The 15721-nt window shown below is 33.4% G+C and overlaps 1 protein-coding gene across 2 annotated transcripts in view; it reads right to left on the bottom strand.

The window, feature by feature from the left end:
* Nucleotides 1-15721, bottom strand: part of LOC118182617 (ribonuclease H2 subunit A) — an 83804-nt gene that overhangs the window by 40046 nt on the left and 28037 nt on the right. For both annotated transcript variants that reach the window (XM_035351989.2, XM_035351988.2), the window contains one exon: nt 8737-8824. In XM_035351989.2, the coding sequence (XP_035207880.1) occupies nt 8737-8824 (88 nt within the window). The remainder of the gene's footprint in view (nt 1-8736; nt 8825-15721) is intronic.

Genomic DNA, 15721 nt, shown 5'->3' with positions numbered 1-15721 from the left:
AATAAATGATTATTACTTAGTCTACTATGGAATTCGAGAAAACAGAGAAGGGGGAAAAAAATTAAATCATCACTCACAGGAGGGAGTTCATTTTCCCTTCTTTCAACCTTTAGGGAGTGTTCAACTACCTGGAACCTTAGAAAAAATAAACTTTCACTTACATGGTGAAGTTCACTCATCTAATCTCTGTTGCTGGAGATTATCAACATTGCCTGATGATAAGGAAGCCTTAATAATCCAATGCTCATCCTGCTTATTTCAGTTGACCTCCGAGGAACCACTGCCGAAACACAGATCGAGCATTACTGCCAGATACTCCTCAGTTGCTTTCAACAACTTAAAATGCAGGGCCGTGGAGTCGGACAGATTTGGGGGTAAAAGGAGTCGGAGTTGGATTCGCTAAAAATAGGTCGACTCTGACTCCAACTCCAGTTTTTGTTGGACAGTTTGAATTTGAAATGAAATTAAAAATCAATTGAAAAAAATTAATGACAAGCCAAGTTATTTTTATTAATAAACTATACATATTAATAAATAGTTATTTTCTATTATATTGACATATAAATATAAAGGAGAAGGATGAATGTGATATTTGCCATTAGTATATATATATATATGCCATTAGTAAGTGACTCATTTAGTTACAAATCTCACTGTAAATTTAGGTAAGCAGCAATAGCAGCAAGAACTCCCAAAATTGATGCCATTCTTAGGAAGCTTGCAGGAAAAGGAGCAATTATTGATCAAGCAATGCAAGGAAGTACATGTTTGATGATAAAGAGGTTTTTAGAACTAAGAACTTTTTTAGAAGATGTAGATAACCCTAATGTTAAAAAGGCTAACAGAAAGACTGTGAAATGATCTTGCAGAACTGGAAACTCTTCTTTCTACATCATATATAGCCACAAAAAAGCTGCAATCTGAAGAATTGACAGGAGGCAAGAATGGAAGAATGGCATGTTTTTTCTTTCTGAAATGGAGGGTTTATTGCAGAAGGAATCATTTCTTCAATGAAGAAAAGAGAAACTAGCTTGCTAGACAATGAAATCTTGCTAGGTTCAATATATGTAGATCCAAAATACCGAATTTTCTTGGATGACGAACAAATTAAAAAGGCAAAGAAAGCCATCTAAAAACTTTCATTAAGAATGAAATTATTCTTAGAACAATTGGAGAATTCGAATCAGGACAGTCAAACAGCAGACATTGCAACTGAGTCTTTATCATTCTCTTCCAGTGATGAATTAGATTTTGAGAAATATTTTTGAATACTATTGAAAAAGCTATGGCAAAGCAAATAAAAATAAGGAACCAAGAGCCTTTAGATACAAAAATGAAAAAATACAAACAAGATTTCTACATGACCTTTGAAGAAATAGAGAAATATGATTGCACTTGCAATACCTCTTTTAGAACTTATAAAAATCTATCCTGAAAAGTTAAAAGAAGTAGCCCTAACAGTAACAGCTCTTGCTCCTACTCAAGTTAGTGTGGAAAGTTCTTAGCTCTGAAGTTTATCAAATCGGATCTATGGCCCTTCAACAAAGATCTTGCCGAAGCTATACTGTTTCTTAGAAAAAAAACTAATCACAGTTTTTCCATTTCATAATAAATGGTAATTAATATAAATATTGCTATGCCATCATTTTTTTCTGTAGCATCTATTATTTCTTTTATATTAAAAAATAAGCTGTAACCCATGTATACATGTTTACATATATATATATGAGGGAGTCCGAGTCTGTCATTTTCCCTACCGATTCCACAGCCCTGTTAAAATGAGTCACTTTCAATGCTGCGTTCATACCCGTATAGTGTTCGATGAAATGAGAGATGAAGTAAGGTGAAGTATATAACATGAGTTGCAGGTACGATGAAAAGTATGGCTAATCCTTATACATTAATTGCACATTCATAAAAAATATGAGGCAGAGCTCTGGTCCTTCCCTTTAACATGATTTTTTGCTTTCAAAGACTCAATTAACTTCATCTCTTTCTCCATGCTCAATCAATCAAAACCCCTAAAGAGACAACTCAGGTTTTGCTCCTTCAGTAGAAAGTTGCTCCATTTCAAAAGCTACCTTCAATTAAAAAAAAAAAAAAAAAAAAAAGCCCCGGCCCATTTGCACAGGCCAAGAAGTCCTCCTCCTTCTTTTTTCCCTCCTAGAACATCTTTTAACCACACAAAAAACTCAAATCTCACTAACTTAAACACCCAAACAAGCCTCGAAAAAACTCAGTTTATCCACCCACTAAATAATTCTACAGGCCAAAAATTTACACATAAAATTAAACTTGACCAACCTGAGAATTTTTATTTTTATTTTTATTTTACTGTTAAAATTTCACTCCCTTTGAGAAATAGAAATAGAGAAGCTGCACAAAGATCAGCTGGGCGGCTGGAACCAGCGAGTCACACAACGTGCGGGAAACAAAATTCGACCCCAGCTAATAAGCAGTAAAACAACAAAAGATAAGAATCACAGCTGCCCTTAAAATAAGAAATTTACAAATGATCCTCCATCCGAAAGAAACTCATATATTCATCACTTTCAGCATTCTCAAAGAAAAGTGAAGCAATATGCCAATTAAATCCTCCTTTACTAGTTCAATAAAAAAAAAAAAAAAAAAAAAAAAAAAAAAAAAAAAAAAACCCGCAGTACGGAAGACACATGACACAACACTACTATACTACTCTGTGTTATTGTAAATGCAATTCACAATGACTTGGGGACCAAAGACCCTCATTTCCATCCAGATGTTCAGAAAAATAAAAGCTCCCTCTCTTTGTTAGAAAATCGAGCCATTGAAAAATACATACAACTAAAGATTTTAACCGTAAAAAAAAAAAAATAATAATAATAATAATAATAATAATAAATAAATAAATAAAAAATAAAAAATAATATATATATATATATACACACTCTTTACAGTTTCAATTTAAACAAAATACCTAAATAGCGATTAAATAAATAACATTTAAAAATTGTGCATTTAAAAATGTGACACAACAATATCAGGGACAACATGTTTGTAGATATCATAACAAAATCATTTATTTTTATTGATACATGCTAACTATGATAATGTTATGATTTTTTTAACCTTCCAGCATGCGCATATGCACAAAATTTACAAAAAATTCTGTTTTTAATGCACATTTTTTTTATATTGAAACTGAGACATCTAAAGGTCATTTCTAATCCTCCTTTCTACCCTTCCCCACATCATGGAATGTGCCAACAGGAAGTCATTTGACTTTTCTTTATTTTTAGGGGGCTTTTGTGCTACATGGCGACTTTTTCGCAAAAGTTACGACACGCACATGCTCGTGGGTGAAAATTCGGAAAATATTTTTTTCTCAAATATTTTGTAATTTTGTGTTATTAATTGCCATGTATTATTTGAATTTGAATGCATTTGGCTCTGTAAACTTTATATCGGTTTTCATGGCAAAAAAATATGTGCAACCAGCTGATTTTGCTCACATTCTTCAAGAATTATCTGATGAAGAAAAGGAAGACAAGGAAACCTTTGGATGGGAGAAAAGTAAAGATTTCCATTCCTTATTTTCTTTTCTTTCTATTTTTTAGAAATAAACAAAATATTAAAGTTAGTTTAAAGTGCGTTTTTGTAATCAGTAAGGAGTAAATTTCCTTGCAGAAGTAAGTAATGCTAAACTTACTTTTTTTCCTACCAAGGTGAGTGTGTTTTCCTTTTTTATTGGTCTATACTTGCCTTTGATGAATATTAAAATTAGCTTTGATTTTAAAATATAATTATTAAATAATAAATTAAAATTTTCCTATAATGAAATACATCATTGTGTTTCCATCTCACTAACATAAGAACTTAAAAATAATTTACTTATACAGTACAAAGTCCGTAATCCAGATGTCCATTATCCGGAATGATCTATAATCAGGACCTCAAAGCCACAAACTTACGCATGTGTGTAATGCATTACGCATGTGCTTTTAATGCGCACCTCTGCTACGCATGTGCATAAAGCGTTTACCCATGCGCACTTCCGATAGTAAAGAAGGTGACAAAAAAAGAAATGAACGAATGAAAATGAAACAAAAAAATTGAAAACGAAAAAATTTCTATTGACAAGTTAGTCGGTATTCTCGACACAGCAATTACAGGACTTGAACAGTAGAACTTTGTAACTGAGCAAGAAATTATGTCTGTTTATAGAATTAAAGAGAAAGTATAAGCACAAAAAATGAAGCAACTTAAACAACTTACATTGAAAGAAATGTTTAATAAAGTAAACAAATAAATATTAAGCTTTTTTTTTTTTTTTTTTTTTTTTAATTTTGATACCCTTTAGATCATAACTGCTCTTTATTTCATAAATTACGGTTTCATATTTTTAATTGTATAATTTCTGCATGCCATCTTACCAGATTTAAATTGATGATATATAATCCGGAAAAACCTCTAATCTGGAATCGCCGAAGTCCCAACGAGTCCGGATTACAGACTTTGTACTGTATTTGAATGTGATATCATTTGTATTTTGCAATAACAAGGTTAATATTTTATTTCTTAACAAATTTATTATCAATTTTCAATCATTTCTCTCATTTTCCTTGCCAAAACGGTAAAATAACAGATATTGTAAAAAACATGACGCGCGCGTGCTCATGTAAAATTGCCAAGCGCGCATACTGGAAGGTTAAAGGCATACAAAAATACATCAAACAGATTTTTTTTCTAAACGGTCAAAGGTTTCTAACACAATGGCCAACAATATCCAGTGTTATATTCCAGGGTGATATCCAGTGTTGAATACCAAAATCTGAACAGAAATCACAAAAAGAAATTTCTTTCATTTTGCCTGTGGTTCAAGGTTCACTTACCAGCACATGCTGAAAAGGGAAGGTCTACCAATTCATATTAATTGCAGCATAGCTTTATCTGCTGTTTCTAATTTTAAACAATTGCCTGAGTAATAAAATTTTTGGTACAAAGAATTTCTTTTAAATAACAATTAATAAATAAATAACAATTAAAAATATGAAACCGTAATTTATGAAATAAAGAGCAGTTATGATCTAAAGGGTATCAAAAAAAAAAAAAAAAAAAAAAAAAAAAAAAAAAAAAAGCTTAATATTTATTTGTTTACTTTATTAAACATTTCTTTCAATGTAAGTTGTTTATGTTGCTTCATTTTTTGTGCTTATACTTTCTCTTTAATTCTATAAACAGACATAATTTCTTGCTCAGTTACAAAGTTCTACTGTTCAAGTCCTGTAATTGCTGTGTCGAGAATACCGACTAACTTGTCAATAGAAATTTTTTCGTTTTCAATTTTTTTGTTTCATTTTCATTAGTTCATTTTGTTTTTTGTCACCTTCTTCACTATCAGAAGTGCGCATGGGTAAACGCTTTACGCACATGCGTAGCAGAGGCGCGCATTAAAAGCACATGCGTAATGCATTACACACATGCGTCAGTTTTTGACTGATTCCCATTTTTAACTTCCAGCTTTTAGAGATACCTCTTTTTAAAATAATTTATGACCAACTTTATGTAGTTTTAACTGTTAAATAACTTTATTTTATGCTTAATTTATGCTTTATTTGATTATCAGATTTTACTCGAATTTTTTTCATAAGCAATTCTGAATGGTGCAAATTTTGAATAATGTTAATGTATTTATATTTGGATTTTGCTCACAATACTTTATTATAAAGATAATTCACAGACTTAAACACTCTTAGAATATAAAATATTCTTAAAATAATGAAATATTTTAAATGCTCTTAGAATATAAAATATTTTTTAAATAATGAAATATTTAAAAATTGCAAATATTTTTAGTAATTTTAACGTACACATATTTTAACTGAACCTGGTTGTGATATTTGACTATAGTCGGATAATCTACATTTTATCGCACTGTAAAACTTTCCTTGATGAAATTTTGTGTAATCAAAATCTCTCTAAAATTAAATGAAGGGAAGCATATTAGCATGTATAAAAAGCAAATACAGTCATATACCGAAAATCCGCCCACTCCTGAAATCCGCGTAGCCTCTCAGAATATAAACATTCAGTTTAAAGGTTCTGGAAACCACAACATTAAGTACGAAATATCAAAGAAAAAAATACTTACCAAATAATGATGTCATAATTACCGAATAATAATGAGTCAAAACAGAAATACCAAATTATTCACATAAAAAATTTAAAAGCATAAGATAAGTTTTTTCCCCCTCTAATCTGCATTGAGGTAAAAAAGCAGACGATTCACTCAACTCTTTATTTAAGTTCACGATTCATGTTGTTGTATTTTCTGAGCTTTGTTATTTCATTTCACGAAATTGTTTAGTGCTGCCTTTTTTTTTTTAATCTGGATATTTTGTGGATAAATTAAGAATATTTTAAATTTCAGCCATTTTTAATACAATGACAGATAAGAAACGCACTTGTGATTTTACTGCTTGCAACGTTGAAAAATGTAAACACATTGCATTGACGGTAACACAAAAAGTGCAAATTCTGCAAAAGATGGAAGCAGGTGCTACTCCTCAATTTATAGCAGAATGGTATGGAATTGCGACACGATTGTGTATGATATACGGAAAAATAAAGAAAAGCTGTTGAAATTTTACAGCAACAGTGATTCTAACACCGGAAATCTTTGCATGAGGCAATATCAGCAAACCTCGATGCTGTGTGCATATAATATCGAAGAAAAAATATATATCAAGAAAAAATAATATAATCAATTTACATATGTAATAATAATTTAATGCATATAATAAATTATTGCAATAATGAATATAATAATTTAATGAAATGTATCTAATACGCTTTATTCATTTTGCACTTTTAGTCCAAATATTATGCTTTATCTTTTCTGTCCTGAAATCCGCAAAATCCTAAAATCCACACAACCTCTGGTCCCAAGCTTTGTGGATTTCTGGAATTCTACTATTTTCAATTTTTTTTTTTTTTTTTTTATTTTCTCATTACCAAAAAGTACATCTATATTCTGGAATTTAAACAAATAATCAGAGTACATTTGCTTGCAAAAATAATGAGCTGTGAAATTTCTGTCCTAGAAATGACCTCATATTGCAAATTTCTGCAGATTTCTTTTGCATTATTTTAAAATCACACATAACTGCTGGATGCTATGTGAATGACTATTTTATTATGTTTAAATTTATAGAAACTCCCAGCAGAACTTTACAATTCAACTGAATCAGAGCTTCAGTCCAGTCTTACTGAACTGTCTTTTGAAATTTGTCAAAATTGGAGACATATGTGAGAGAGAATTAGCAATACCTGGCAAAATATAACAACTGATGATAGAGTTTAAAATTATCCCATGCTCAATGGTGGGTCATGTTAACAAAAATTTGCGTTATACTAAAAGATTCTCTAAAAATAAGCATTACACACAAAAAAAAAGGGAGGGAGGGCAAGATTTTATATTATTTTTCAGATTTTATATTATGTCCAAAGAGGCCTTTTTTTTTTTTTTTTTTTTACATTTTGTGTGTCACCTTTATTTATTAAATATCATGTTGTTTGTTCTTGAACCACATAGAATTCAATTCAACAGCAATATCATAAAATAATTTAAAAAGAGCATATCTTTAAAATTTCCAATACAAAGTCTCGTGCGCTGGAAATATATATATATATATATTTTTGTTCAGTATTGCCATTGCTTGCTTTGAAATCATGGAGTTTCTTAACCCCCTAAGCTGCAAGGCTGTGTATATATGGCCTAGAATATTTATTATGATATCTGTAAGAACATATATATACGTGTATATTAAAATATGTCAACGAAATTAAGGCAATATATCAAAAGAAAACAAAACCAGGTATGAAATACCAGGAGAATTTTTACATTAAAATAAAAAAAAAATGATTTGTTCTCATAGTAGTTTTGGGAAATTTGTGCTTTCTTAACAAAAATTCTGGCCCCCCAGAGGGTTAAGACGCCCATATTCGGGTGGAGACATATGTTATTCAAAATTTGATGGCTCTTGGTACTGTTGTTTTATCACAATGCAATAAACATACATACATTTATGTAGATTATTCATAATTAAATTTCTTTAAACTAAATACAGGGCAATAATATTTGGTGGCAACTATTTGAAAAGTGAAATGTTGTTTATAGTAAACTGCCACAAAACAACAAAACGAAATTAACAGCCCTTCTGGGCTAACACCCTTAGAGCTAAAAACAGAGAGAAAGAAGTGGGAAATAGCTATCTTTTATTAGGATGGTTGAATGCTGTTTATACGAATCTTGTACAACAAAATGTAACTTTTCTTGAGAGGGGTAGAAGTATAGTTCTTCCTTTATTTAATTCAAGCAAAAAATAAGTTTTAAATAAAAAATGTAAAGTGTATTTTGTTTTAAAGAAGTTAAAAAAATATTATTGTTCAAAAGATACATGTAAGAATCAGCTATGAGTTGTCCAGAAAAAAGCGCTATTGAACTTGTTCAGCAATAAATTTTATTTGCCTAAGTGGGATTTAATATTATATTTTATATCTTGATTCATTCATACCATAGATGATACTTTACAGTGTTTATTTACTATCTATTTAAATAAATCAAACTTAGTGCTTTGAGTTATGTAATAGTACATAGTCCTTTAAGTTGGAAAAGAAAACTTATTATGGAGGGGGGGGGAACTTATTATTACAAGTTTCTGACCATTTGAAAAACTTAATAAAATTTATACTCACCTCTGTAACATTTACACCAAGATCAAGAGCTTTTTTTATTAGCATGATTGCAGAATCATGAGATAAAGCATTTAAATTATATTTTGACCTGAAAAAAGAAGTTTTGACTTATTAATGCTACATTTGTGGCAATTTTTAATCTACAAAAATAAAATATAATACGGCAAAATAACACAACATCTATGCTCAAATAAAATGACATGCCTAACCAAATGCTGGCAGTATCTAAATTTTTGAATGACTCGAGTACAACCAGAAGTAAGCCAATCGTTATCATAACCACCTTATAGAAAAGGTCGCCAAATTTTTAGAATGTGCCAAACTCTGGTAACAATGTATAAAATCATTTTTTAGACAACCATACTAATAACAAACCTTCAGTAAATCAATGCTGCCATTTTCATAAGCATTCCTTTTGTTGTACTCAGAGTTCTTAAGAACTTTTATAAACAAATCGTGATATTTTTCGCAACAAATTTAATTTTAAAATATGTGCTTATGAGTTTACCAGCCATGGGGGAAACTACAGTAAAATTTCTGCAGGAATAGAGAATTTTTGCCGCAGTATTTTTAGAGGGAACAATTAGAAGATGAAATTGGTAGATAGCTGGTATTACCAATGTTTGTGTGATGTTGGGTGTCTACAATTTTCTGATAATTTTTTAAGCAGAAACAGCGATCTGTTTCTGCTTAAAAAAACGAAGAGAATGTTTGAGAGAGAAATAACCTAATAAAATTACAGAAAGATTTGATGCATGCACAGTTAATTCCTCCCCCCCTTCCGAACATAATAAAACATCTGGAGAGTCCCGATTCTTAATTTCACTTTGACACTAAATAAAATATCTTGTTATTGAAGAAACAATCATTTTAGCATAAATTTGTATGATCAGTAATTTGGCTCCTTTGCTGCGTATCTGCTTGGCACACATCTTAAACCGAAACATGGTCCTATGGCCGCACTGAGTTGCAGAATTTAGGACCCACAAAGACTGCATCAGGCGATAAGATATCTAGCGCTGGCCCTCAATAAAGCTTAAGTACATGCAGGCCTGTACTGGCAATAGGTGCAGGGTCGTGCGCTGAGTCAAAAAAGCACCGAGCAATCATTAAAACAAGCAGTCTGTTTTGCTGTCTGCCTGAACAGGAAACTTCTTGCCTTATTTGAAAGTGTTTTTATCTTGTCTTATTGATACTCAAGACATCAAAAAGGAACCTATAAACTTTTAACCCTTTTAAATAATTCCATAAAATCCTAAGAACTTTTATGTACTTAATATCTTTATGAACTCAAATTCCTATGAACTGTTCATAAACACTTATAAACTCATAAAAACTCTAAATTCATCTCTGCAGCTATTACAGAACTTTCAAATTAGAATTAATTAATTTTTATGTATATATATCAAAATTTTTCTCATAACTTTATTAAATATATATATTTATGTAAAATGATTTAATGTATATATCCAAATTTCATATATTGTATAGATTATAAAATTTAATTAAACATGGCCCCACTGAGTGAGCAATAAAGCTGAAAGTCTTCTTAGCGGCACAGCTGCTCACCCAGTGGTCTCCTGCCTACTATCTTATTTGAACGCCCTTTCATCGTGTAGTGATGTGCACTACTAGGAGGCATTGTAATGTGACAGTCTAACCAAATATCTATCTAGAAATCCTTAATTAAATTTACATGTGCCCAATATTTACTGGCCTGAATTCTTAGTGGTAGTACATTGCAAATTAAACCCTAGTGACAAGAATAATTAAATATTTGACTTACCCAATAACCCACATGCATGAGATTTGCGGAGACAAATTTCTTTTTCTAATCTCACATTTATTTTATCAAACACATTTGCTGGATTAAATATGGAACATTTATCACACACATATAAAATATCAAAATATCATAACTTAGAACACAAAACGTGATAAATTAAAATGGAATGGTAGGCTAATGCAGAAACGTGACTATTCGGAGATAAATTACAATCCTGTCTCATCGAACATATATGCAGTCGCAATTTTCTCATATTAATTTCATGCAGTGCCCATAATATTTTTGTACAGGTGCAAGATCTTTTTTTTTTCACTTTCCCATTCTTTAACACACTTAAAATATAATCACGTGGTCACACATCGCTGGTAATGCACATTCTAGAGTCGAACACCTATAGATAATCTGCTTGAGATGTTTTAGAATGGTATCATGGCAGATGGATTTTAACACTGAGCATTTTCATCTCAAAAATCGCAACCTTTAGTTCCGCTTCTTTTTATGCAAAAATACGATGATACTCCATGTGAAAATAGCAGGAACGTTGAAACTCTATTAGCACGATATGCAGGGTCAGAGCCCCGCACATCGTGCGGTCTCACTGATTGCCAAGTGACAGCCGGAAGGTCACGGGCGAAGAAGGGAAGAAACCAGTCTGACCTGTGCTCATATACAAACGTGCAGTTCCACGATTACGATTAAAATTTGTGATGCTGGCAAACTGCATGGTGTGAGAAGTTACTATTCTCACACATGGGTCGACTCAGGTAAAACCTAGGAGGCTACTGATTAAGATCTGTACTTAGGCAGTCTCCGCCACGGGTGTTTAAAATCAGGCTCCACAGGACTGGAGTCATTGCTGGCGATGGCTGTTTCAGGCTTGGCAGGGACCATACGGTACTGTTTTGTCCGTTCCGTTGGAGATATATAGTCAGATATTGATGGTTGTCCAGGGCGAAACACCCCCGTTGGTGGAGTAGGTGAATTCAGCAAGCCTTTAAACTGCTTGGAGTTTCCAATGGGTGTCTGGAGTATAATCATATCTTCCTTGGTTTTTCCCTGGGAGCGCCTAAAGTCAACTTCTGTATATTATGATGTAGTGTTAGCAGTCCGGATTGGTGTCCCGGTCTGTCTGACAGCATTTAAGTGACTTCGTTCTGCTGTCTGGAGTTGGGGCCCCAGTTGATGGCAGATGTTTTTACCATTCCTCCAGGACAGGGTCTTTGGAATGTCAGTTGCTGGGTATTTCTGTCGACTCAGCTTAGTCTTATCTCGTCTGCTCAACCAATAGGTCAGCAGAATCTTGGATCAACTCTAGGGGTTGGGGCATTTGTGTTAAGGCAGCCTTGAGCTTGCCAGATATGAGTGTCTCTTCCTCCTAGTACACCGCCTCATTTGGCCGAAAGTTACAACCAGGGCAAGAGTTCGTCTCTGGTGTTCTCTTCTGTCTTATTTGAACAAAGAAATATGCGATGCCGATGCGTGCGTAAGTGTAGACGCATTCGACAAATTGCTTAATCCTTATTTTGTGTCTACCGTCACAATCGTAGTAATTCGTGCAACATTTATCTTTTTTGTGATTGCTTGCTGTTATTGTTATTCTACATAAAAAAAAGGAAAGTGCAGTTACATATCAAAATAGGTTAACTTTTTTAATTGCAAAAGTAACGATTTGAGCATAATTACTTGAAAATTGTTTATCTCCCATGTTCGAACCATTGTCGTATTTTTGGCTAAGTAAATTACTAATATCTAAACCATTTTCCTCTAAAGTCTTTAATAAGAATGTTGTTAGTCCTTCACCGGTCGTATCTGTTGTAATACAAATTACTAAAAACCTTTCTTTAATATTAATGTCTGTATTTTCTAAATTAAGGTACTTCATACAAATTGATATCTGCTCTTGATGGCTGGCATCAGGGATACAATCAAGTAAAATAGAAAAATGCTTTGCCTGTTTGACCTTATTTAAAATAATTTGCTTTATATTATCCCCTGATAAGTTAATTGTTTCATTTTGAATTTTATCTTCAAGGTAATGAGGCATATTTTTTTTAGTTTGAATTTTATTAAAATATACAGACATGATAGGGTCAGATTTTGTGAACATTTCTATACACTTTAAAAATTGTTATTTCTTTTCCAATAATTCGTTACTGGAACCAAGGAAGGCTAAGTTTTGTTTGGCTAAAGCTCAAATGGCATAGATAATTCTTTCAATAACACTGCGCCAAAGCCTAGTATCTTTTTTTTTAATAAATCTTGAAATTCCGAATCAACAGATTTATTCTTTCTTAACCGTTCTAAGAAATCGGACCAAAGATGGAGATTCCGGAAATGTGCTCTGTTTGTTTCATGAATTTTTAAGTGCTCATTTAATTGGTTCCAGTCATTAAATTCAGAACTACTCAATTTTATGCTGCTGAAACTTTAAAAAATTTCACAACAAAAACAATAAACAGAATTTTTTCAGCAGAAATTAGTAACAATCCCCTTTAACTCTTCCGTTGTTTAGCAAGATTCGACAAAAGTACATCTAAAAAAATTTACGTCAGTTTTTGTTTTTTGGGAAACTTAAAGTGGAAACCAGGTTTTCATAATATCCAGGACCATTTTTTATTAAGGCTTGAACTTGGGATTTCAATAATGAATGAATCTACGGCTGCAGCCTCTACCCTTACGTACGTATTTGCATTGCGTATTTTCGTTCACATATATTTACAAGATCAGCTCAACTTATGTTCAAAACTGCAAAAGGCATTAATTGCTAACAAAAGAAAATCTGAAATGTTTCAGATTTTAAATTACGTTCAAAGGGCCATTTTTTAACATTTTGTGTGTTACTTTTATTTATTAAATATCCCGTTCTTCACACTTAAACCATAAAATTCAGTTCAACAGCAATATCACAAAATAGTTTCTCAAGATGACTGAAAGAGCTGAGCAAAGATACTGCATCAAATTTTGTCAAAAGCTTGGTGATTCTCAAAGAGAAACTATTTATAAGATTCAGCAGGTCTTTGGAGACGATGCTATGGGGATAATACAAATTAAGGAGTAATTCAACATATTCAAAAATGACTGCATATCTGTGGAGAGTGACCAGCATTTTAAGAGGCCACAAATCACTTGGAATGCAGCTGTTGGAGGAAAATTAAAGGGAGACTGTCGTTTGACTGCACAAGAAATTACTGAAGAAGTTGGTATCAGTAAAGATTTTGCATATGCAACTGTTGTAGAGACATTAAATATTTTTTGGAAGCAGGCAAGATGAAAAATTAGCAAATGCCTTCGCTGGGAATTGGACCACGAATCTGGAATACCAGCCCAGCGTGCAGAACCACTACACCACAAAGGCATGCTAGGAAAGCAGGAGAAATACCTTATCTACTCCTCCTTTTTAAAGGGTGACTGGGGTTTTTAGGGGACCCAATCGCTAAATCCTCGGTGTGGAGAATTATCATCCAACACTCTTTTAGTTTGAGCACCACTGTAGAGATATTAGGATTTTTTTTTAAAGCAGAAGAGATGAAAAATTAGGAACCGCCTTCGCCGGGAATCGAACCACCGACCTCTGGAATACGGACACAGCATGCAGAACCACTACGCCATGAAGGCTCACCAAGAAGGTGGGAGAAATACCTTATATACTCTCCCTTTTAAAGGCGATTGGTTTTTTTTTTTAGGGGACCTAATCGCCAAATCCTGGGCGTGGAGAATCCTCATCCAACACCCTTTTAGTTCGGGTGCCACTGTAGTCTCTACAGTATTAGGATTTTTTTGAAGGCCAAAATGATGAAAAATTAGTAATTGTCTTTGCTGGAAATTGAACCACTGACCTCTGAAATACCAGCTCAGTGTGCTGACCACTACACGAAGGCACGCTTGGGAAGCAGGAGAAATACCTTATATATTCCCCTTTTTTAAAGGGCAACTGGGATTTTTAGGGGACCTAATCGCCAAATCCTGGGTGTGGAGAATTTTCATCCAACACTCTTTTAGTTTGGGTGCCACTATAGGGACATTAGGTAATTTTTTGGAAGCAGGCAAGATGAAAAATTAGCAATTGCCTTTGCCGGAAATCGAACGACGGACCTCTGGAATACCAGCCCAGTGTGCAGAACCACAAAGGCACGCTAGAAAAGTGGGAGAAATACCTTACATACTCCTCCTTTTTAAAGGGTGCCTGGGGTTTTCAGGGGACCCAATCGCCAAATCCTGGGAGCGGAGAATCCTCATCCAACACCCTTGTAGTTCGGGCGCCACTATAGAGATAATAGGATTTTTTTTGGAAGAAGAAGAGATGAAAAATTAGCAACTGCCTTCCCCAGGAATCGAACCACCGATCTCTGGAATACGGACGCAGTGTGCAAAACCACTACACAACAAAGGCTCGCCAAGAAGGGGGGAGAAATACCTTATACTGTGTATGCTGATTTGAACATGTGCGGAAAGGCTGCCATATTTGTGCCCAAGCTGCTGACAGTGGAACAGAAAGAACATCGTCTTGAAGTTGCACAGGATTTGCTAGACAATACCAGAACTTATCCTGAATTTCTGAACACCGTGATAATTGGAGATGAGTCATCTGTGTACAGGTACGACATGGAAAAAAAAGCACAGTCGTTGCAATGGAAACAGAATTCCCAAGCTAAAAAAAAGTGCAATTGGTGCACAGAAAAATTAAGGTGATGCTAACCATATTGTTTAATATCCATTGAATTGTGCATTGCAAATGCACCAAGCAGACAAAGAGTGACAAAAACGTACTATCAACAAGCTTTCCGCTAGCTCCTTGATACAGCTTGCTACAAACAAGCAAACCTCTAGATGGCGAAAAACTAGCAGTTCCATCCTGACAATGCTCCAGCACATTCATCACACCTGATCCAGACTTTCTTGGTGAAACATGGAATTTCAGATGCTCACCAACCTCCCAGTTCTCCAGACATGGCTCGTTACAACTTCTCATTTCTGAAACTGAAAATGACATTGAAAGGAACTCTTTTGAGAGCAGAGAAGAAGAATGCCACAGCACAGATGAACACCATTCCAAAAGCCTTCCAGAAGTGTTTTCGGTAGAGGAAGGATCGGTAGGCTAAGTATGTGGGGGCACAAGGGGCCTACTTTAAAGGGGATTAGGGTCCTAAACCCATCAAATAAATGTTATATTTTTTCTGGCAGAAGGTCAGATACATTTTA

The sequence above is a fragment of the Stegodyphus dumicola genome, chromosome 6 (assembly GCF_044657685.1).
Source record: "Stegodyphus dumicola isolate Sdum_Otavi_A_Nest chromosome 6, ASM4465768v1".
Taxonomy (NCBI): domain Eukaryota; kingdom Metazoa; phylum Arthropoda; class Arachnida; order Araneae; family Eresidae; genus Stegodyphus; species Stegodyphus dumicola.
This window is presented reverse-complemented; position numbering and strand designations above follow the sequence as displayed.